Source organism: Bubalus bubalis, chromosome 23 (assembly GCF_019923935.1).
Source record: "Bubalus bubalis isolate 160015118507 breed Murrah chromosome 23, NDDB_SH_1, whole genome shotgun sequence".
NCBI classification, from domain to species: domain Eukaryota; kingdom Metazoa; phylum Chordata; class Mammalia; order Artiodactyla; family Bovidae; genus Bubalus; species Bubalus bubalis.
In genome coordinates, this window is record NC_059179.1 from 15,207,007 (window position 1) to 15,230,425 (window position 23,419).

Sequence of the window (23,419 nt, forward strand, 5' to 3'; positions counted from 1 at the left end):
CGGTGTCTGGCAGGGAAGTGGTCACTGGGTCTAGGGCCACAAGCACGCTTTCATTCTCTGTCTAATTTACTATAACAGAAAACTAGACAACAGGGGTGTGACAGAAACGTCTGGGTCAGGGGCTTTATTACTAACCAGGCGCCACTCTGGACAAGTCCCTTTTTTTTGGTGGCTGCACCTTATGTCCTGTAGGATCTTAGTTCCCCAACCAGGGATTGAACCTGTGCCCCCTGCTTTAGGAGCTCGGAGTCTTAACAACTAGACCACCAAGGAAGTCCCTGGACAAGTCACTTCGTGCTCTTCCTCAGTTTCTTCATCTGTAAGGGGACTGGTTTGTTCAGTGTTTGTCAAATTGGGGGGCCAGAGGCACATTCACCACCTGTGTGTGCACTTGGAGTGACTGTCTTTCCTGGGTGCCAAGTTTATTTAATATATTTTTGGGCCCCATTCTTTTTACATGAAAGTATATCTTTGTTCAGAATGCAGAATTTACCTGGATTTTAATTATGGCAATTGATAATTGATAACATTTCAGGAGCAATTACTGTGTGCCAAGTATAAATCTCTTTCTATGATACTCGCAATTACCCAATGGGATATTATTATCTCCATTTATAGATTTTAAAAAACTAGGGCAGAGAGATGAACTAATCTACCCAGTTACATGTTACTTAGCAATGATAAATGACTCCTCCCCACCCCCACAAAAAGATCTGGACCCATTGCAAGCTGCTTTGGGATTTATTCCCAGACCCCTGAGACTTCTCTGGTGAAGCCTGAAAAGCACAGGACAGAATGATCTCCAGAGTCCAGCTCAAGCACTCCTAAATCAATTTTAACTATATCAGTGGATTAAGGTTGTCCTCCGGGTGCCCTGGCGGATGAAAGGGGCTGGGGAGGCTTTGCGGGGTTTCTGGGGGTTCAGGTGCTCCTACTTGGGCCGAGGGCGTCCTCTACCTAGACTGCCGCCTCCCTCACAGCCCGGTATTTCCAGCCGGTGTCGCTGGCACTTCCTCGTTCCCGCGCGCCCCAGGCTTAGCTTGCAACGCCCAGCTCCGGCGCTGCTCGGGCGGGAGGGGGCCAGAGGGGAGATGTCGCAACCCTCCCCCTCCCTCTTTCCCCGCCTTGGCATTCAGTCACCTCCCAGATGAGCCCGCTCGCAGAAGGCTGCGGGCCGCCGGGTGCCCGGCATGTCCCCTGAGTGCGCGCAGGCGGCGGGCACTGCGCCCGTGCGCAGCCTGGAGCGGGCCAACCGCACCCGTTTCCCGTTCTTCTCCGATGTCAAGGGCGACCACCGGCTAGTGCTGAACGCCGTGGAGACCGTGGTGCTGGCACTCATTTTTGTGGTGTCGCTGCTGGGCAACGTGTGCGCCTTGGTGCTGGTAGCGCGCCGACGGCGCCGCGGCACTACCGCCAGCCTGGTGCTCAATCTTTTCTGCGCGGACCTGCTCTTCACCAGCTCCATCCCGCTCGTGCTGGTTGTGCGCTGGACGGAGGCCTGGCTCCTGGGCCCGGTTGCCTGCCACCTGCTCTTTTACATGATGACCCTGAGCGGCAGCGTCACCATCTTCACGCTGGCGGCAGTCAGCTTGGAGCGCGTGGTGTGCATCGTGCGCGTGCAGCGTGGCGCGCGGGGCCCAGGGCCGCGGGCGCGGGCCGCGCTGCTCGCGTTGATCTGGGGCTACTCGGCGATCGCGGCGCTGCCCCTCTGCATCTTCTTCCGCGTCCTCCCGCAGCGGTTACCCGGCGCTGACCAGGTGAGCGCCGCGGTGTGCGCGCCGGGCAGGTGTCCGGGAAGGGCTGGCAGGCGGAATGCGACGGAGAAGGTGATCTGGGATGATCATCAACAAAAACAACAAAACAATAATAGGCCATTTGTGCATTTAATAGTTGTGTCACCGTGCTCGGTACTGTTAAGTTTTACCTGTTAAATTTCACTATGACCCTACGATGTAGATTACATTAAACGCCCGCCAAAACGTTGTGAGTGGAGTCCCCAAAATGCTTGTAAGGTGCACTATTGCGAGGTTAATGGAGTAACGCGGGCTTAACGGTTAGACAGACGGAACTTGGAAGACCTGGAATGACTGATCACATTATAGTAAATTCTGCTTTCTCGCAGTACTTATTATCGCACGTATTTACAGATGAGGAAGCCAAGGTACGCGGAGAGTGAATTGCTCAGAGTATCTCACCCTTAGAGGAGGAGCTGAGATCGTACTCAGCAGATTCGGTGCGAGGTGAATGAGGGTCTTGCTTTGAGAATCGCGGGCATGTGTGTGTGGATGGGCCGGAGAGAAAGGGCCTTGGAAACCCAGAGACCCAGCCTAGTGCTGCCTCTACAGGGGTTGTCACTTCCTCTCTGGAGTCTCAGTTTTTCTAACTGCAAGACGGAAGGGACTGAACTAGAGGCATTAAATTAGACCGCGGTATCTTACCCTGGGAGTTTTGGATGAAGAGTGACTTCAGAGTATCCTGGGCGCCCGAAATATTCCGAAGATTCTCAAGGCTGAGCCCCTGAGCTTTACTCGGGCGGCGCACCCAGAAATGCCATTAGGATCTTTGTGGTATAGAACAAAGCTTCTGCTTTGTTCACGACATTGGCTCGAGTCTGCTCCAGTCCCACGGTCCGGAATTGCCGGCGCGGGTCTGTTCTCTTCGGTGTGCTGCCGCGCGACTGCAGGCAGGGCTTGCGCGCGCGGAGATTCAGCCAGGACACCAGACCTGGACAGAGGCCCGCGATTCTGGCTGTTATCCCGGCGTTAGGTTCTGTGCGCCTCTCGGGGAGGGCCAGGGACAGAGGTCTTTGAGCCCCACCGGAAGGCGCCTGGGGGGCGGGGGTGGAGGGGGCGTACTATTTCAGGTACACTCCTACTTAACCGGCAAATGACACTAAAAAACGAGGCTCTTGTCACCTCCCAGCCAACAACCCAGACTAGAACTGCTTGCTGACGTGGACACAGGGGTTGTTTGAGTCAGAAGGCCTTCGCACAGAGGCAGGACCTTCCGTGCCTTGCCGCTCTGTATTTTACCCCAGGTATGGCACCTGTGGAGGCTGGACCCTCCACAGCCCTTCCGGGATGGCGGGAGTTTTACCGTAAGATGCATCTGTGGAGATTGGCGTTGGGGTGACCTTCCTTCAGTCCCTTTTGGGGCTGGGCACACACCCCCCCCCCTTATTATTTTAATGCAGATACACCACTTTGGTCTTAAGAGCCTTTGGAGAGGGAGAGAGTGGGCCAGAAGATTAGGGATAGGTGAGCTGGCTGCGGGAGCCATGTTCCCCAAGATGGAACTTGTGGAACGTGTGATGAAAGCCTGGGACAGTCCTTTCCAGCCCTCCATCCTCTGTTGTTTTCCCTACCTGCTCCACACTTCCAACACACACATACCCACACCTCCCAACAAACAGAAATCTCCTGGTTCCTCAAGGGCTATGCCCGGAACATGTAGGAAACCTCTTATTTTATAGGTGGGTCGACTGAGGCTCTGCAGTTAAAGGAATAAGTTGAGAAGAATGAGAATTGGGGTGGGGGGGAAGGGAGGGGGAGCATTAAAAAAAAGAGAGACAGAGAAGGATCTAGTCTAGACTGAACTGAGAGTCAAATTTAAAATTAGCAAAGGCTTGTTTTCTCAATCCTCTACTCCCAGCTTCCTGACTCTGCCTGCCCCCTCCCACTTGGACACTAAATATGGAGGTTTTGGATGGGGGACATTTTCCTACCCAAACCACCAGCTCAGAGAACTAACTAAACCCAGGCGCAGACTGGCTCCCTCCCCTCCAGAAGAACAGGCCAGGGAGACAGTGTCTCTCAGAGTTTTCTGCTTATCTGAGCTCCACCCCTGGTCAAACCCAGTCCCCAGGAACGTGATTATCTTTGTCCATTTGGGCAGTGGGTGCCCAGCAGTCAAGGTGATTACAGTCTCGCAAACTTAGATGAAATGGTAGACATTCTAGAAAACGCTAGATAATTTGGTATTAGGAATGCAGATTTTGGAGTCAGATGATCTGAGTTTGATTCCCATCCCTGCCATTTAGGAGCTGTGAGACAGAGGCAAGTGGTCTCATCTCTCTTATACCTCACTTTCCTCATTTGCAAAATGGGCACAGTAACAATATTACCCTTATTAACATCGTGGTGACTATGTTTAGTAAATGAACTAACACCTGGCACACACAGAGTTAACCACTCAAGAGTTGCCAGCTATTATTAGTCTCCTTATCTTTGGTTATAAATATTTTAAACATTTTTCAAACAGTATAATTCTTCTGATTGCTAGAAAATAAAAGACTGACATAAAAAACAAACAAGCAAAAAAAACACTGCCAGTTTAGGAGAGTGGACACATCCTAGCAACTTAGCCATCACAGCAAGGTCATCCCAGCCTATTCCAGTAGGATTCCTGTCTGTGCGTGCTATGGTCCCAGCAGGGCGTGACCCTCATCGGCAGGTGGGGAGGACTGTCCACCCTGGGCAGAGTGTGCTGCCCATTTATTCTGCAAACATTTACTGAGCACCCCTCCCTCCTGCCCCCACCATGAGTCACATGACCAAGACACTGTCCTTCTCTCCAAGGAGGTGCATGTAGGTCACCCAGCTTCTGGTCTCAGATCCTGGCACAATTCAGTAACCCCACAGTAACCCCACGAGTGGGTGTTCTCATGTTTATTTTCTGAAGGAGAAGATGCTTAAAGTCACAGGATGAACAAAGGATGGAACTGGAAGTTAGCCAGGATCTGTTTGTCCCTCCAGGATCCCCTCCCATGAGTTCACACTTCCGGAGGAGCACTTGGTCACACTGCTCTCTGCCCTGTCCCGGTTTCATTTCAGGCCAATAATGCCATTGTGTCTCTACTGTGTGTGGACTGACTGAGGAGACAAGTTTGCTTACGTTTGCTAATATTAAAGGATACTTTTAAGATACAGGAAAGTAAGTCCATTTCTTGCATGGGTATGTTCTTTCTTCTCAGCTGGGAAGCTGAGAGGAGCAGAGATATATAACTAGGATGCCTAGTTTCTTAAAACAACCTTGAGGTCTTCCATCTTGTTTGAAGAGGTGGGGCAGGGAGAATTATTTACAAAGGGATCCCCAAGGGTGTTCCAGGAGGAGTCATTAGAGAAGCTGACAAGAAACAGCTGAAATCAGGTGGCCTTTGCAGATGAGTCAGCTGGTGGGGGGAGGGACCAGCTCTTGAGCAGTAGATAGATGTCCCCCAGTCTCAGGGGAGTCTTCCTGGAAAGCCATGAGTGACATGGGGGACTGGAGGGATGTTACAGCAGAAGAAACAGCCCACATGTTTGCATGAGATGGAGCTGGAAGGGTTGGTGGAGGCCAACTAGAGAAGGGCCAGGTACATACCCTTTAGGGCATTGGGACTTACAAGGTGAGAGATGACTGGGTCTTGGGGGGCAATGAGAAAGAGCTTGTGGTGAGTTGCATAGCTGTTAAGACAGAACCTGGAGTTCCCTCTGAGTGGAGAGAGAAGAAGGTGGAAGGACAGCTCTCAGGTATCTGACAGCTTGGAAAATGGAGGCTCTGTGCCTGGATACTATGATGCAGGAGGTGGAATCGTTGGGGTGTGACACTGGAGGCTAGATGTGCCTGTGAAGCATCCTATAGAGATGCTCTTGGGGTGGGGAGGCCAGTCTGGGGTTCAGCGGAAGACTGGGCTGAAAAGAGTAGACGGCAGCAGCATCTGCAAAAAGCCACCGTGGAAGTAGATGAGACTGCCAGGGGGAGACGGAGATTGGGACGGGAATACAGGTCACCCCCAAGCACATTTCACACTATTGTACCTGGCCTCCCACCTACATCCTTTCTGACTGGGACATGGAGCTCCAGCCTCCTTGTTCTCTTGGCCAAAGCCCCGTCTTCACAGGCATGGTTGACACTACCCCTCCTGGGTGCCGCGTTCGCGGTCACTCCACAATCCCATCACCGGTAGCTCTCTGGGCACTTCTGGTTCACTGCTCTGTACTGAAGTTTCCTAGTGCTTTTCTCCCCCTTGACTGCACCACAGCCTCCTGGCCCATTCCCTCTGTGGCCTCTCAGTGGCTCAGCCACGGTGGCTTGAGTCAGCGAGTGGTTGGACAAATAGATTCCAGGACACCGTCACCAGCTGAGCCAACTCTGCTTGTGTGGCTCAGTAGGAAAGTAGACCCAGCGCTTTTGGTTTTAAAATTTCCTTCTTAAAATCAGAAAACATTTTAAATGTGCATAAAAATTACAGAGAATATTCTAATACTCACACCCCAACCTTCCACATTTGACTGACTGCCAAACTCCTTCTACAAGTCACAGCCTATGAGAATATCTAGAAGCAAAATGACTTATGTCGAATGGACTTTCCCACAGAAACAAACTTATAACACCATGTTAGGTCTTGGACTGTGGGCCTGGTGCCTGTTCTTTTTTTTCTGAAATGATGATAAACACTGCATTTAAACAATGCTACCATATAAAGCTTTCTAGAGTACATGTAATTAGTCATTTAGTTCACGCAAGCCACCCTCACTGTCTCTTAGTTCATGGATGAGGGTGCCTGGCAGAGTTCTTATCTTACTTCCTTACACACTCCTATCTGGAGTGAGAGCCACAAATCAAAACGTCAAAGAGCATCTTCATCAGTGTCACAGAGAGTCTTCCTGGGTTCATTGTGTTTGTTGAAAAAAATAGCTGTTCAGGTTTCTCAACTATCATGGTAATTTGTGTTTCGTATTTGCTCATCATTTCTCTTACAAATAAACTTTTACTGCCATTTTTTTCCCTCTTATAAGAGTCACATAGATATATTATAGAAAATTTAGAAAATTCACGTAAGTCAAAAGAGTAAATATAACTTGAGTCCTACCTAGAAAGAGACACTGTTAATTTTCTGGAGTGTATCTTTCCAGTCTTCCCTGCCCCGCCCCCCCAGGCCTATTTTAATGAGCACAAGAAAATGACGGAAGCATCATTGTGCTACAAATGCCCACCGAGTCACTCAGTGATGGGAAGCCTTTATCTGTCTTTTCTGAGCATTTCTTAACACCTTTCACCTTCCAATCACTGAGCATCATTATTAGCAAAATATTAAAATTTACCTGGTACTCATTTGTACAAGAAAATCTGAAGGAAAATTTCTCAATATTTTGAATCACGGGGGTTTACATACTTGACATATACCATTCCTGCATCAAGTGTCTGTGTGCTTGGCTTCTTTTGGTCTTTTTTATTTTTAATTGGATTTCCAGTCTTTTCTATGCTTCTCTGTGTGGGTGTGTGGGTAGATACCTGTACATTCACACCTACACATTTTCCTCAACATGAGGCTGATACAGGCATATTATTTAAAGATCTATATTTTCCCCCTAATTTAGAAGGAACACCTTGTTCTATCATTACACATTCTTCTACAAAATCTTTTTAAGCCTGAAGAAATTAGGGCAGACATTCTGGAGAGGGTTTTTGGAAAGAGTCTGGGGTCTCTTGGGGGTTTTAAGAAATGGTTCTGGGGTCATCTGTTTCTCTGTACATTTTCCCATCACAGGCGTAAGAATTGGAGACTAAGTCCCACTCAGGGTTGGAATCTGTTTCTCCTGATTGCCGCTTCAACATATCTGCTGATATGTGTTGCCCACCAATGTACCCGGAGTGAGGGGTCCCTGGTGGGGGGAGGTCTGAGTACAAGCAGAGGTTGCGTGGATTTCCCAAAGAACCATGGTCACACTGCACTGCCAATATTCAGAAGATCCATGAGAGATACAGATTTCTTTCCAACTACCAAAATGTAGACAGCTCTAATAAACTTTCTTCCATCAGGTGTGCACAGCGGGGTGAGGATAGAATAACAAGTTTCTAGAATATTCAGTGCATTTGCAAGTCATCTGAATCAAATAGAAAAAGGAAGCAACATTCTCACCCCAACTGCACCCCCCATCTCAAGGTAGGAAGTGCTAGTCACTCAGTCATGTCCGACTCTTTGCGATCCCATGGACTGTAACACTCCCAGGGTCCTCTGTCCATGGGATTTCCCAGGCAAGAATATTGGAGTGAGTTGCCATTTCCTTCTCCAGGGGATCTTCCCGACCCAGGTATCAAACCCGGGTCTCCGGCATGGCAGGCAGATTCCTTACCATCTGAGCCACTGGGGAAGCCCACCTTAAGGCATAAATATAACTAAATCATTCTTCCCTGCCTGACTTGCCTTAGAGTTTTCTTGGTAGATCCCTGGATATCCTTTATAACCACCCAGCTCTTTGGAGATGATTAAAAATGACTATATCTTTAGTGTTTTAGACTAATATTTTAGGGGAATGTTTCTAAGCCTTAGTTCCCTCCTCTGTGTATTTGGGGAAAATAACTATGCACTTCAAAAAAGGCTGTATTGAACATTCAATAAGATAATGTGTGTAAAGTGTTTCCTGGCCAAGAATAAATGCTCAGTGAATTTCAGATGTTACTATTGTTTGTTAATACCAAACAGGAAAAGGGGTGATTACTTGATTGTATTTTGAGTTCAACCACGCAATTTTGATACATGTTGCTGCTGCTGCTGCTAAGTCGCTTCAGTCGTGTCCGACTCTGTGTGACCCCATAGACGGCAGCCCACCAGGCTCCCCCGTCCCTGGGATTCTCCAGGCAAGAACACTGGAGTGGGTTGCCATTTCCTTCTCCAATGCATGAAAGTGAAAAGTGAAGTCGCTCAGTCGTGTCCGACTCTTAGCGACCCCATGGACTGCAGCCTACCAGGCTCCTCCGTCCATGGGATTTCCCAGGCAAGAGTACTGGAGTGGGATGCCATTGCCTTCTCCTTGATACACATTAGAAAATGATAAAACTTCTGTCCCTTTGCTTAGTCTCCGTTGTTGTTGTTTAGTCACTGTCATATCTAACTCTTTGTGATCCTGTGGACTGTAGCCCTGCAGGCTCCTCTGTGCATGGGATTTCCCAGGCAAGAACACTGGAGTGGGCTGCCATTTCCTTCTTCAGGGGATCTTCCCGACTCAAGGACCAGTGTCTCCTGCATTGGAGGCAGCTTCTTTACCACTGAGCCACCAAGGAAACCCTTTTCTTAGAATAACATTCAATAAATATTGGTCAAATGAGTGAATGATACTGTGGCTGATGATACTGCTTTTGGACAGGGGTTAAGATGTCCTGTCCACCAAAAATCAATAATGTGGTCTTTTCACAGAGAAAGTGTTCTTCAAAATCTGTTCTATGTGTTTGAAAGTGTGAAGGGCTCTTGTTTTCTAAATAGTTTTGTCCTATAGTCAAGCAGATGCTGGAGATTTGTGTTTGGGAGGATAGATAGATAGATAGAAGTCTTTTCCTTAACCTATTTATTCGTTGGAAGAAATTATTGTAGTAGCTCTTGGTAACTATCCAGTGAGTTCCCAAAAGGTTTTGGGGTTTGTAATTAGTGTCAAACATTTGAATTCAACACAATGTAGTGATAGCAAAAGCAGCGAGGTCACAAACCTACACACTCTGCCGTCCCGTCTCAGTGGGTTTATGTCTTTAGCTGATGTCTGCAGCTGCACCTTCGCTTCAAGCCTGTTGGGTGCTTCCCTGCAGGAGAGGAGCACGAGGACAGAGTTCCCGAGTCTGGGCTCCAGCACAGTTCTGGAGTAAGCCATGACTGCCTTGATACAGTTTAGACATTTGAACATCCCCCAAATGACCACTAATGCCCTAATGGAGACCATGTTGCCTTCAGCAGTGTGGCTGTACTGAAACCTCGCTCCTGGTTTTATATGTTTGCGTGTAGCACATCTCTTCCAATCTATGTAAACTTTCAGGGGTCAGATTCTTCTCCTGTAAAATGAAGGATTTGGAAGAGAAGCCTCAATGGCTCTTTGCAGCTCAGTCCAAGGAAGTAGAGCACTGAATCCGGGATCATGCCTTTGGACACGATCCATGTGATGGAGCCATGATCCAAAATCACGCCTAGGTCTCCCCAGCCTTTGGACCCTGAGGCCCATGTGCCTCCACTGGAGAATGGGAATAATAATCACAGTGATTCTGAGGCAAATCACGCTTTGAGGCAAATGACTTGTAAGTGGGGTTGTGTGGGCAGTAGAAGGGATTCTAGGGTTTCTTGTCATACCAGTTGTGTGACATCAGAACACAACAGCATAACAGTGCTAGATAACCTCAACTGGGCTTGAGCTAAAGGCCAAATAAGAATCCCATGTTAAATGACCTTCTCTTCCTTTTTGTATGTAGGAAATTCCTATTTGCACGCTGGTTTGGCCCAGTATTGGCGGAGAAATCACCTGGGACGTGTCATTTGCTATTTTCAACTTCTTGGTACCAGGACTGCTTATTGTGATCAGTTACTCCAAAATTTTACAGGTACGTTTGCTTCAAGCCCAGTGGCTGAACTTCATTCAGGTTCAGATGGAATCTTAGCATTTCTAGGTCAGAAGTTACCTTAGAATTCACATCAGCCCAATCCTGGCTCACTCCCCAGATCCATCCCTCTAAGGGACATAAGTGTGGTATTTTTAAAAAGTTTCATCTTTGTGATTGTTATAATTATTGCTTTTGCTGATCACTAAGGTAATATAACTCATTATAAAAAATTAAAGACATAGAAATATGCAACACAGATACTAAAAATCTTGTCTACCCCCTTTGTTGGCAGTTTAAAGAATATTTTTTTCAGGTTATATTTTATTCATTTATATATATACATACTTATATGCAATGTGAATATGTATATGTACATGCGTGTACATATAAACATACACACACATATATATGTATGTATGTATGTATATATATATATATACACACTGAACCATATAAAATGGTCAACTATTAAGTATCAACTATTTCCATGGTTCAACCATTTTATTTTCAGATTTGAGATCATGCTTTCTACTTTGCAACTCCCTTTTTTTGATGAGGACTATATCGTGACACCTTTCTGTATCAGTTCCTGTATCTCTGCCTCATTATTTGCAATGACTTCATGGTCCTCCATCATACAGATGTGACATAATTTATTTTATGAGCTTTTGGGTTGGGTTGTGTCCATTGTTTCCCTATCACAAACAGCGATGTGGCAATAAAGAATGTACACTTTTAAAAACTTTAATTGAAGGACAGTATAAACACAGAAAGCATATACACACAGCTCACAAACTGACCACACTCCTAGAAGCAGCTCCCAGAAGCTGAGCCTCACCAGAAGGCCCGCCTGTCTCCGTGCATTGCTACCCTTCACACCCAGGGCTTGTGCCTTTCATAAACGCACTGAAACAGGAAATGATTTCCTCCTTCAAGTGTGACCATGTACAGGGATGTAAAAAAGACCTGCCAGCCTGCTTCTTTCTTACCCCTTGAGGCAGCATATTTGCATATGAAATGCTGGCCCAGGCAAAGGCAGCGTCTGCCTGTGTTCACGCTCGCTTTAGAAGGTTTAATACAAAACCTCCGAGTCCTCTCCAATGTTTACAGTTGTTGAATCTTGGTTTTATAGCATATAGTGGGTCATATGGTAAATGAGCATACTGAAGTGGGGCCCTTAGGTCCTGCTTGCTGTCTGGCCACTTTTATGGCCCTTTCTTTGTAGCTAAAGATCTGTGACCTGCTTAGAGGTTTAGAACCCCAAACCGAGCCATCTTCCATCTGAGTCTTGTAGTCCTTGGATTCTGTCACAGATGACCACCACGTTCATCCCTAGGCTCTTTCCCACCAGTTGACTTGTGACCCATTTAAGTGACGCTCCACCTGCGGCTTGTTCAAGGGTGTGAGGCAGATTGAAGCCTGGCACTGAGGTCTATAAGGTGCTTACAGTGGGAGTCTGGCATGTATAAATGCTCTGTGAGCTTTAGTTACTATCATTATGTTAAAAGAAAAAAGCGAGGGAAAAAAGAGAAATGTAGATTGCAGTTTTTTTAAGGTTTATTTATTTACTTATTTCTGGCTGCACTGGGTCTTGGTTGCTGCACTCCAGCTTTCTCTAGCTATGGTGAGCGGGGCTACTGTTCGTTGTGGCGTGCGGGCTTCTCACGGAGGCGGCTTCTCTTGTTACAAAGCATGGGCTCCAGGCGTGTGGGCTCCATAGTTGTGGCGCTTGGGCTTAGTCGCTCCACAGCACGTTGGATCTTCTGTGACTAGGGATCGAACTCATGTCCCCTGCATTGGCAGGCAGACTCTTAACCACTAGACCACCAGGGAAGCCCTGTAGAATGAATTTATTAAAAAAAAAAAAAAATTTTTTTTAACAAGTGGTGTTTACATGTGCCAGGAACTCATCTACTCCTAACCGGAATTACTGATGAGGAAACATAGGCATAGAGAAGTAATTTATGAAAGCTCACACAGCTCATAAGCAGCCATATCATGACATAAACCTAGCAGTCTGGTTCTAGAGTTCCAACACTTTAATTCTTCAGACGTTTGTCGAGGATCTGCTGTGTGAAGTGTCGGTGTGGGGGTGGAGAGTGGTCAAGAGCAGGTCACAATCTGGAAGGAGCTTTAACACAAGAAAAGGAAGGGGGAGACACAATTTTCACTGCTCTGCAATGCAGTGAAACCCATGGTGAGGCTTTGTGTGAAAACACTCTGCAAATTGTTAAAAGAGAAAAAAGAGGGAAAACGGAGAAAGGCAAAGGGCTGTAAAAGACAAAAGGATGTAAAAGAAGGAGACTTGAAAGTGTTGTTTTAATAACCAGTCCTGAATCTGCCCCTTACTTGCTGTGCGGCCTAGCAAGTTACTTACCTTCTTCCGAACTTCAGTTCCCTCGTCTGCAGAATAATGATCAAAAGTCCAATAGTTTCAGATTTTGGTGAGAGACATCGGAGTTACTCATGGTGCGACTGTGGTGAGCGTCACACCTGCTTGTAGCAGGGGATGAAGAAATTACTGCTGCTGTTAATTGTTAGGCAAGGCTGCTCCTCTCATCCTCTCACAGCATGCTGGGAGGAGGTACCGCTGAGATTTTTGAGAGAATGAATAGCAGGGCCCAGATTTGGGGCAAGGCAGGAACTATGACCTGGTGGTGGGGCCAGGCTGGTTGGTTGGCTGGGGCAGGGCTGGGCAGATGCTGGCAGGGGCATCCATGTCTCCTGCTTGGGCGGTCCCACCCCTGAGCCCCGAAGAGGCTGAGAGGGCTCCGATCTGCCTCTATTCACTTATGTCTCACACTACTCAGCCGCCTTCTGAAGAAGGATGACTTCTTCTCTGGAAAGGTTTCCCACCCCCGCCATCTTCTCCTCATGCCAGGGCTCACCTGGAAATATCCTTGAGCCCTGAGGAGCTGGGGGGGTGGTCCTCTTATCCGTCCACATGTAACTGCAATTCCAGACACTGCGCGTAGAAACCCATGGCCAGCCTTCCTTCTTCCCATCACAGATCCCAAGACGGCTCCTGGATGAATCAGATTGTCCGCTGTGACTCACAGTTATGAAACGGCGTTCCGAGCAATGAGTCAAAGATGTGATTTAGATCCCATCACTTCCCTCACACACTCAGGAAAAGCTAAAACTCTCTGCTCAAGGCCCCGTGTGATCTGGCCCTTGCCTGCCTCTCTCTCTCACCTGTCTTCTCCCCCCATCTCCCTTGTGTCCTTGGGGCTGTTCCTCACATATGCCAACACACTCTGCCTCAGGGCCTTTGCACCTGCCATTTCCTCTCCTGGATCTCTACTCCCAGGCTTCTGTGTGGGCCACGCTCCCACTTCATCTAGGTCTCTGCTCAAGAGACTCTTCTCCAGAAAGTCCCCCTCATTCTCTAGTCCCTCACCCTGATTTCTTTTCAAAGCACTTCCAACCATGTCATATTCCATATGTGCATTTTTACTTGTTTATCATCTGTCTTGCCCACTAGAATGCAAGCTCTCCAAAGGCAGAAACTTCATTTTGTTTACTGCCATAGTCCTGTTCTTAAAAGAGAGCCTGGATTATTCGTTGTAGGGGATCCATAAACCCTTACTGAATGAGTAAGAAACAAACTTGGATCACCCTGAAAGGGCCAACAGCAGTGGGAAAACCACAGGACAGAGTCATAAGATACCAATTCTAGTCCAAGCTTTATTACTGCGTGACCCTAGAAAAGTCACTTGATAAATGTGGGCCTCAGTTTCCTCTGGAGCCAAATGGGTCCCAGGGCATTGTTTAACACAATAAAATGAGAGTGCAAATATTATGTTTCGAATAGACTGCTAGACTTTAATACGAAAGAGGTAAAATGTGATTTTGAAAATCACAACATTCATGCAAATATAAGACTTTCAGAAAATTAATTACTTTCCACTCCACTGGTAAAACTGACTGTTGCCCCTTTCCCAGGAGGACTATGACATGCGTCCTCAATTTGCCCCTGTGGGCAACTTGGAAGCAGGTGAGTTTCCAGGTGGAGAACCTGGGCAGAGCCTCCTAGCTTGCATCTCTCTCTCCCTCTGAAGATATTCATAACTGACAGACTGAATCAGCCTTTTTGCCGAGCTTTTTCTGTCAAGAGTGGAACTCTGGAAAATCAATTGAATATCAATGTTAATTAGCTATATTTATAGAGACACAATTAGCATATCATTTGGAGCCACAGGACAGGTAACTTTCCCAGCAGCCCCACCTCACACCTGTCACTTCTTCTAACTCTTAACTCTAACTCAAGCACCGTCTCGAGGCCTGAGAGGCGTTGCTTTTTTTTTTATTATTAATTAATTTGGTTGTGCTGGGTCTTCATTGCTGTGTGGGCTTTTCTCAAGTTTCAGACAGTGGGGCTATTCTTTAGTTGCAGTGCCCAGGCTTCTCATTATGGTGGCTTCTCTTGCTGTGAGTTCTAGGATGTGTGGGCCTCAATAGTTGTGGCTCCCAGGTTCTAGAGCAGAGGCTGAATAGTTGTAGTACAAGGGCTTGGTTGCTCTGCAGCATGTGGCATCTTCCTGGATCAGGATTTTATCTCCTGCATTGGCAGGCGGGTTCTTCCCCAGGGAGCCACCAGGGAAGCCCAAGGTGTCTGTTTCAAATCATCCTGACTTCTATTCCTCACAAGCAGTGGGAAGTGTTCTAAAGGAAGGGTTCCATTATCTTAGAAAATGCTGGATTAATCAAGGTTAAGTGGGCTTCTTTGCTGCAGGCCTTTTCAGAGCCTTTATTATGCTAACAAACTTTGAGAATCTCCAACTCCAGAACAGAGTAGGCAGCACTGCTGAATCTGACTGCAGATGCCTTTTCCCCACAGAGCTCTCTCTGGGCTGGTGCTCCACGGACTCTCCTTTGAGAACAGCTGCTTTCAAGTCCTGCTTTGGGTTGCTGGCTTGCCCTGGCTGAGCGTTGAGAGCAAGCTTCATCCAGGTTCTTCATTTCCGGGGCTGCTCCCACTGCTCAGGGCAATGGCCTTTTCCACGCTCTGCCTCCCTAGATTCCTCTTTCCTCCTGACTCAGCGTGCTCTACATCTCCAGTGGCTTTTTCCAATCAACAGTTTCCCAGGGTAATAGTCTCCAGGCCACTCCCCAGTGCCTTTGATCAAGCTGACCTTGCTCATGGGTGGGGCTTGGTTAATACTGTCACCCAGTAACCATCACCATGGCAAGATGAGACGCTTCCAGGATTTGTGGGACAGCTTGTAGGCTTGTTGGTCCCCCTCCCTTCCCTCCTATACTCCCCGCACCAACACTAGAGTGGAAGTGCAGAATGGGCAGGGCTCCCTTGCTTCTTGCTGTGCATCCAGCACCTATAAGAGTGCTGCCCATAGAGTAGGGGCTTAATAAAATATATGTTGAAGAGAGAGTGAGTGTCTGGCCTGAAGTTGGAAAACCTTTACCTAGCTCAGGGCTTGGAAGAGAAAGGAAATCCATTTCAGCTAAAGGTGAAGGTGTTACGTAGTAAGCACATGGCCCTTCCTTTCCCCATGCTTGGCCGTCATTCCTTAGCTTTGGGGCCTGCTGGCCTGTGATGGAAGAAGAGGTGGGCCCTCTGGAAAGATGGAGTCTGTTGTCTAATGATCAGGAGGGTGTGGATTGACCAAGCAACCCCCAGAGGAGACCCAGGGGGCTGGAGCTGGGTCACCGGGAGTGACCACCCCCACACTCACCTGTCTGCAGCCATGGTCTGGTGGTGTGGGGTGGGGAGAAGCTTCGCTCAGCATGGCCTTCAGGTGCTCAGTGAATGCGAAGGCAGCAAGTCAGACAATTTAAAAGTGACTCTTCAAAGGACTCAGGGGAGAACCCCAAGCCTATTGTCTTAGATGTGTAGTTCTCATACTTTAGAGATTGAGAAGCACCTAGGGAGTTAATGAACAGTGCGCATTCCTGAGGCCACTCGGATCCACAGAATCGATGTCTGAAGGGGAGGCAACGTATGTGCATTGTATTAAGCACCAGTGACCCTGATGGGGGCGGTTGTGGGCCACGTTCCTGGGAGCTCTGTCCTCTGTTCTGGAAGCTGCAGGATGTCCCGGGCAGTGAAGAGCATTCCCCCTGAGGTGTGCTTCTCCACCTTGACCGTGAGACCGTGAGCAAGTCACTTTACCTTGCAGAGCCTCGTCTCTTGTCCCCAGAATAATAGAACATACCTGAGAGGCTTGTTTTAAGGATTAAAGTTGATCCTCAGAAGTTAATCGAGCATTTAATTTGATCTAAAAGTACATCAAGCATTTAGTGTGATGCCAGAGACACTTTAAATCCTGAATGAAAGTTGGTTAGTCATGTCATCTAAAGTAGGGAAGGGAGCAGGGGAGGAGCCACATTTAATTATAATGGGCCCATTTTCCTTCTTACTCCCTTAAAGCTGTGGGAACTGTGGATGGAAGGAAATGGTAGCATCAGTCGGTGCTAAAAAAAGAGCCAACCACATATTCACTTGGCTCATGAGTCAGTCTGTTTCGCTGTCTGCTCATAGTCATTGTCAGGCCCTTGCCAGAGCCCTGGACCACAGAAGCCACAGGGCGGCCCAACCCCCAGGGAGCTGCAGCCTGTGGGACTCAGAGGTAAGAATGATGCTTCAACATCTACCAGAGAATATGTGGCAAGTGCCATGTGATCACCTGAAACAAAGCACTGCAGGATGCCAACGGGAGGTGAACCAGGATGTTCCCAGCATTAGAGCTTGGAGTTACAGGCTGGACAGAAGGACGGCTACTGTTGGAGATATTAGAGGGTGGGAAGGAATTAGTTTAAGCATGGACAGACTGCCAAGGTTTGAAGTCCAGCTCTGCAGCTGCCTAGCTGGGTACTGTTGGGCAATCTCCTTAACCTCTTTGAGCCTCAGTTTCCTCCTCTGTAAAATGGGGATCATCAAAGTACATAAGTCACAGAATCATTGGGAGAATTTAGAGAGATAAGCCAAGTGATAGGCACAGAGGCTTGGCACATAAGAAGTTCTCAATAAATACGAACTTTCATTTACATCATTCACTCAAAAACCTTCTAGGGAATTCCCTGGTGGTCCAGTGGTTACTCTGTGCTTTCACTGCCAAGGGCCCGGGTTCAATCCCTGGTCAGGGAACTAAGATCCGGCAAGCCACGTGGTTTGGCAAAAAAAAAAAAAAAATCTAAAAGACACTGTACCAAGGACTCCATCCTACTTGGCAGAGCAGTGTGGACGGCACTAGCCCCGAGGCTGCTGCTGGAATCACCCTTGTGTGCCCACCAGGCTGCACCTAGGCTATTCAGAAGTGGTACCATTTTGCCCCATTTTGCCTGCAGCCGTTCCACCTTGGGCAGCTGTTACCCTCCCAGGTCTACCATCCAAGATCTCAGATTAACCAGCTTTCACCTGAACACATATTCTAATTTTGATTCTACACAGCAACTTCCAGCTTGGATGTGCCAACATGACTTCTAGCATGTGGGTCTCAGATGGTGGGTCACATCTCCTGGGCAACAGCCCCACTGCAGAGCACAAGAGCCAGGAGGAAGGCAGCCCTGTTGGAGCCATTTATGATATCACTAACGATATCACTAATCTTCAGGTCAGCTGAGCTGGATTTTCCCAGATGGTGGCTTTAGCCATTTAGCATCAGTGGAGTGAACTTCAACAAGCTATTCAAATTTCTTGAGATTCAGTTTCCTCATCTCTGAAGTGAAGATAATAATAGTACAAATCCAAAGAGCAGTTGTGAAGATGAAATGTGATAATTTATAAAATAAATGTATAGCACCGTGCCTGGCACACAGGGAGCTTCCATAAAGCGTGGTGATCACAATTCCTATTATTCATGGTGGGAAGGAAGGGGTTCTGTCCATTCAGTGTCTGTTGCCCAGACCAAAACTATTGCACAGAAGCAATTGCATGTAACCATAAGACAATTAAAATGGCTATCCTTTAGCTGAGGAGGGCGCCACAATCCACGCCACTGTTCTTGCCTAGAGAAGCCCATGGACAGAGACTGGCGGGCTATAGTCCACAGAGTTTCACAGAGCCAGACACGACTGAAGCGACTTAGCACGGCACAGCATGTCCTTTAGCTAGTTAGAAGCATTCTAAAGAGAATATTTTAAGCCATTCAGATCTTAGAGTTAATCTGGCCCCAAATTTGAATGAATCTAATTACTTTCTAATTGTTTCACTTCTTGAGATTCAAGAATCTTAGGGCAATGGTCGTAGGAAGGCCAGGGCAGAGCTAACGATAAGACTTTAGGCTATTAAAATGTCCAGACATGTAAGCACTCTTTGTGTGGCCAGAAGACTGCTCCTGCAGGAAAAGCAGAAGGACACAGGGCCAGACTAAGCAAAGGAAAGTTAGCAAGCACCACAAATGTGGTAAGACATCCAGGGTTGGATCTCTTCCCTAGGACAGAGGTCGTAGACTAGAGCAGAGCATGTCAGGCTAGTAGGTCCAGGGCTCCACTGGGCTAACTGCACCAGCCTACCCCCCACTCCCACCCCAGCCTCTGCGCTCAACCCCCACCTCTTGGCACCCCCAAAGCTGAGCAAGTGATACAGGAGGGCAGGCCTCCTGCTTTCTGGCTGTACTTAGAGGACAACTAGAAATAGGTGGAAGGGCAGGACACTGTAAGTATGCCCAGGGCAGCCTGAGCCTGAGCACTGGGCTCTTTGGAACCTCTGGGGAGGTCAGGCCAGCCCACCGCCCTGTGCCTGGAAGGCACAGTTAAGCGGCAGCCCCACCGCCTCTCTCAGGGACTCGGCTTCTGTAGGGTTTTTGCTCCCTGACATGAATAGTTCCACAGCTCCTGTTTTCAAAGTACTTTAAATCCTCTCTCGGGGGCCTGTTGCCCCACCTGTAGAATGAAGGGTTGGGTAGGCCTTGGCTACTCAGAGTGTGGTCCTTGCAAAGTCAGAATCTACATTTACACGAAGTAGTGCCGAAGGCCTCACGGGCAGAGTGAAGTCTGAGCAGTGCTACTCCAACCCTGCGCAGGCCCACCCAGCGCCCGTACGCTGGTTCTGAGATGTTAGGAAACATTTGTCTCTTCCAAAAATACTAGTTTTACATGGGACAGTGGGATGAGGGGACATGCGGGGCTTTATTTTAATCTGGTCAGCTTGCCTTAGTTGATGGACCATTTCCACATGCAAGGCTGCCCACTGTCAACCAGTAACCAGCCTCTCTGACCGACACTGAAGCAAAACCCTCTAACTGAACAGAACAGACTGGACAGAAGACCCAGACAGCAGTGCCTGCAAGGGCTCCTGACAGAAGAGCCCAGAACACCCTTCTGAACCCACATCACCAGAGTAGCGTGCTTGCCTGCAATCCCTCTGCTCTAGAGCTGACCCTGCTCTTTAGTACAAAATATTAGAGATCCTTGCAGTTCCAGTCTTGGGAATTTATTCTACTGATATTGCATCTAGGTGTGCAAAGATATGTACAAAGATATTAATCCTACCTGTTGTCATCTCGCACCTGGGTGTACAAACAGGACATGGTTTCAGTTTTTCAACACATATCACTAGCAGTGATCTGACCAGTTCTTCTTTCTTACTGGGAGCAGGAATCTTTAAGGACACCTCAATCTGATTTCAGAACTTTCTAGTCACTTTTTTGGATATGCCTGCTTGGTTCAAACAATGTATTTGAGGGCCAGTTTAAAGCTTCCCCATCTCTAGAGCACAGAGCGGGAATTGGGGGGTGGGTGTGTGGAAGGGGAAAGGAAGCGCTGTTTTGTCAGTGACTCCCATCTCCCTCACAGACAAGGAACCTGCATGCTTGCCCGTGTAAGGGGATTGTCTCTCTCTGCTGGCAGTTTCCTCTGGTCTCCATATAGCTGCTGGTGGTGCCAACAGACCTTCATGATTGGAGATGGTTCCAAACAGCTTGTACCTTTGAGCACATACTGATTTTATATACTCAATTACTTAACACTTTCAGAAACAGAAATAACGGGAGAGAGGTGTATCTTTATCTGTTTGGGCTGACATAACAAAATACCACAGACTGGGTGGCTTATAAACAATACCCCCCAACTCCCACCAAAAATATTTCTCCATTTCTGGAGGCTGGAAGTCCAAGATCAGGTTCCAACATGGTGGGATCCTGATGAAAGCACTCTTCTGGGTTGCAGACTGACTTCTCTCTGTCTTCACAGGGTGGAAGGGCTGAAGGAGCACTCTGGGGCCTCTCATAAGGGCACTGATTCCCTTAACCTAATTGGGGCAGCTCCTAAAAACAGCTCCTCATAACATAGCCATGGGGGTTAGCTTTCAACACATGGACTCGGTGGGGACACATTCAGACCACAGCAGTGTGCTTCTGTGAATGATCACACATCTCTCTTCCAGACCCTCCCATTCTGGCCTTTCCAGGTGGGGCTAGTGGTGAAGAACCTGCTTGACAATGCAGGAGATGTAAAAGATGTGGGTTTCATCCCTGGACTGGAAAATCCCCTGGAGAAGGGCATGGCAACCCAATCCAGTATTCTTGCCTGGAGAATCTCCATGGACAGAGGAGCCTGGCGGGCTATAGTCCATGGGGTCGCAAAGAGTCGGACACGACTGAAGTGACTTAGCACAGCACACACAGTACATCAACACTATTTGCAACGTGGATTTACTTTGGGATTCTCAGGAGGCCAGCTGCCCCATTTCTCCAGCACATCCTTAGTGCGGGAGGAGAGTCAGGCCTCTGAAGGAGGGAGCCCTCTCCGCACAAAGCTCCAAAGCCAAACAGTCCCAGTGCAGTGAGGATGGCGGATTCCAGCTCCTGGGGCTTCTCTGGTCCTCCTAGAGCGACACCCGCTGATGTCCTGCCGTAAACCGTGGCTCTGGCTCTGTTTTGTGTTCCTGCAGATCACGAAGGCTTCCAGGAAGAGGCTGACGATGAGCCTGGCCTACTCGGAGAGCCACCAGCTTCGCGTGTCCCAGCAGGACGTCCGGCTCTTCCGCACCCTCTTCCTGCTCATGATATCCTTCTTCATCATGTGGAGCCCCATCATCATCACCATCCTCCTCATCCTGATCCAGAACTTCAAGCAGAACCTGGTCATCTGGCCGTCCCTCTTCTTCTGGGTGATGGCCTTCACGTTTGCCAACGCGGCCGTCAACCCCATTCTCTACAACATGTCCCTGTTTAGGAACGAATGGAGGAGGTTTTTTCACTGCTGCTTCTTCGCGGAAAAGGGAGCCATGTTGACAGACACATCTGTCAGGAGAAACGATCTGTCTGTTATTTCCAGCTAGTTCATTTTTCTCTACAGGCATCTGTGTGTCCCTCTCTGGCCAGCCGTGGTGTGTTTTCAAAGGGAGATCGTTTCCACGACCCTTGGCACCAGGGTACCGGCTCTCAGAAAATGTAACCTATACAAATGCCCATTTTCAGGACTGGTAAATTAAGGGGTGATCATTCAGTATAACAGTTATATCCTGTATAGAAAGATTTGCTGTGGGTTCCTTTTCGATGTGAACTTCTTCGGTGTGCAATATGATTAAATGTATTAATTTTTGTTTGTGATATTCAGCAATCTCATCTCCTATATGTAAAGCCACGCTGTGCAGGTTTCTGAAGTGAGGCTTGGACTCATGACTCAGTCTTCTCCTCCAAAGAGTCACGGCCACCCTCGCTCCCCACCCTGGACCTGCAAGGCTGCAGGATCATACATCAGTGTGAAGAGTGCTTGAGGAGTTTCCAAGGAACAAGAATTTAATTTCCGAGGAATTAACGGTGACTTTGTTCGTCATTGATAATAGGAGAAGCTTTGTCATGAAGTCACAGAGGAGGTCGGATGGCTCTAAACATTTGAAAGTCAGAGCAGGAGTGACTCCCTTCATTGATTTCCGTCAGATGCCTCTTAAGCACGTGCTGTGGTCAGCGTTCTTGGTGGTGGGAATACAGCAGTGAACCAGACAGCCACGGCCCGCGTCCTCATGGAGCTCACTTACCTTCCAGATGGGGCAGAGAAACACCAAACATGGCAATAGATCACATAGTGTTACAGAGCGAATTAACATTATGAAGAAAATGGGACAGTGATGACAATTTAGATGGAGTGTTGAAGGGTCTGGGAAGACCTTTCTGAGGGGTGATATTTGAGCCAAAAGGGCAAACCACAAGAAGGAACCAGTCACGTGAATCCAGGGAATGAGGCTTTGCAGACGGAGCAGACCCTGGTGCTGGTGCAAAGAGGCTTGTGTGCTTGTGGGACAGAAAGACCGGTGTGCACAAAGCGAACTATTGACTGAGCTTCCTCTAGGCCAGGCCCTGTCCTTGAAACCAGAACAGAGGGATGCTCTGCTGGAGGCCATCAATGGAGATGAGAGGGGTTACAGGGCTGGCTTATACCGGGCTAGGGAGGTTACCATCAATATTTGTTCTGTGTTCAGTGGGCAGCCACTGGAGATTTGCATTTGGATGCGGATATGACCTGCTATTTGTTTTTAAATACTCTTGTTGCCCTGTTCAGGAAATGCACTTTGTGGAGCAAGAATGAAAATGGACACCAGTTAGCCAGCTGCCAAAGTAAAGAAGGAAGATGGGGAAGTTGGAGGTGGATGACATTGCTGTTGTTGTTCAGTCATGTTCAACTCTTCATGACCCCATGGACTACAGCATGCCAGGCTACCCTATCCCTCACCATCTTCCGGACATCAATGGGGGATTGTGAGAAATAATCTTGGGCATACTTTGGGAAGGCAGAGCAAACATGACTTATTGGTTGACAGGATACAGAATGTGAGGGAAAGAGAGGATTCAACAGAGACTCCTGACAGCCTTAGGATGGAGGGCAGGCAGCACAAATGGGGAAGGCTAGGAGGATGAGTCCATCCTAAAGGAGATCAGTCCTGGGTGTTCATTGGAGGGACTGATGTTGAAGCTGAAACTCCAATACTTTGGCCACCTGATGCGAAGAGCTGACTCATTTGAAAAGACCCTGATGCTGGGAAAGATTGAGGGCAGGAAGAGAAGGGGGCAACAGAGGATGAGATGGTTGGATGGCATCACCGACTCGATGGACGTGGGTTTGGGTGGACTCCGGGAGTTGGTGATGGACAGGGACGCCTGGTGTGCTGCGGTTCATGGGG

The 23,419-nt window shown here is 48.1% G+C and overlaps 1 protein-coding gene and 1 long non-coding RNA gene across 2 annotated transcripts; one reads left to right on the forward strand and one right to left on the reverse strand.

Annotated features, from left to right (window-relative positions):
* The first annotated feature begins 1,190 nt into the window (after positions 1-1,190).
* On the forward strand, positions 1,191-21,851 carry FFAR4 (free fatty acid receptor 4). Its single transcript, XM_006071970.4, has 3 exons — positions 1,191-1,757; positions 10,213-10,341; positions 21,191-21,851. Exons 1-3 carry the CDS (start codon positions 1,191-1,193, stop codon positions 21,578-21,580), a joined length of 1,086 nt encoding a protein of 361 aa, XP_006072032.1. The 3' UTR covers positions 21,581-21,851.
* On the reverse strand, positions 11,923-13,345 carry LOC123331338. The gene is made up of 3 exons (XR_006547906.2): positions 13,230-13,345; positions 12,719-12,834; positions 11,923-12,178 (listed from the first exon to the last, which is right to left on the reverse strand). It is a non-coding gene; the product is annotated as an uncharacterized LOC123331338 (long non-coding RNA).
* Positions 21,852-23,419: the final 1,568 nt, after the last annotated feature.

Excerpts from the sequence above, each read along its gene's own strand:
- FFAR4 (XM_006071970.4), top strand. The coding sequence starts at position 1,191 with ATGTCCCCTGAGTGCGCGCAGGCGGCGGGCACTGCGCCCGTGCGCAGC. Across the intron at positions 1,758-10,212 it reads GGTTACCCGGCGCTGACCAG|GAAATTCCTATTTGCACGCT; the intron begins GTGAGCGCCGCG and ends TTTTGTATGTAG. Across the intron at positions 10,342-21,190 it reads GTTACTCCAAAATTTTACAG|ATCACGAAGGCTTCCAGGAA; the intron begins GTACGTTTGCTT and ends GTGTTCCTGCAG.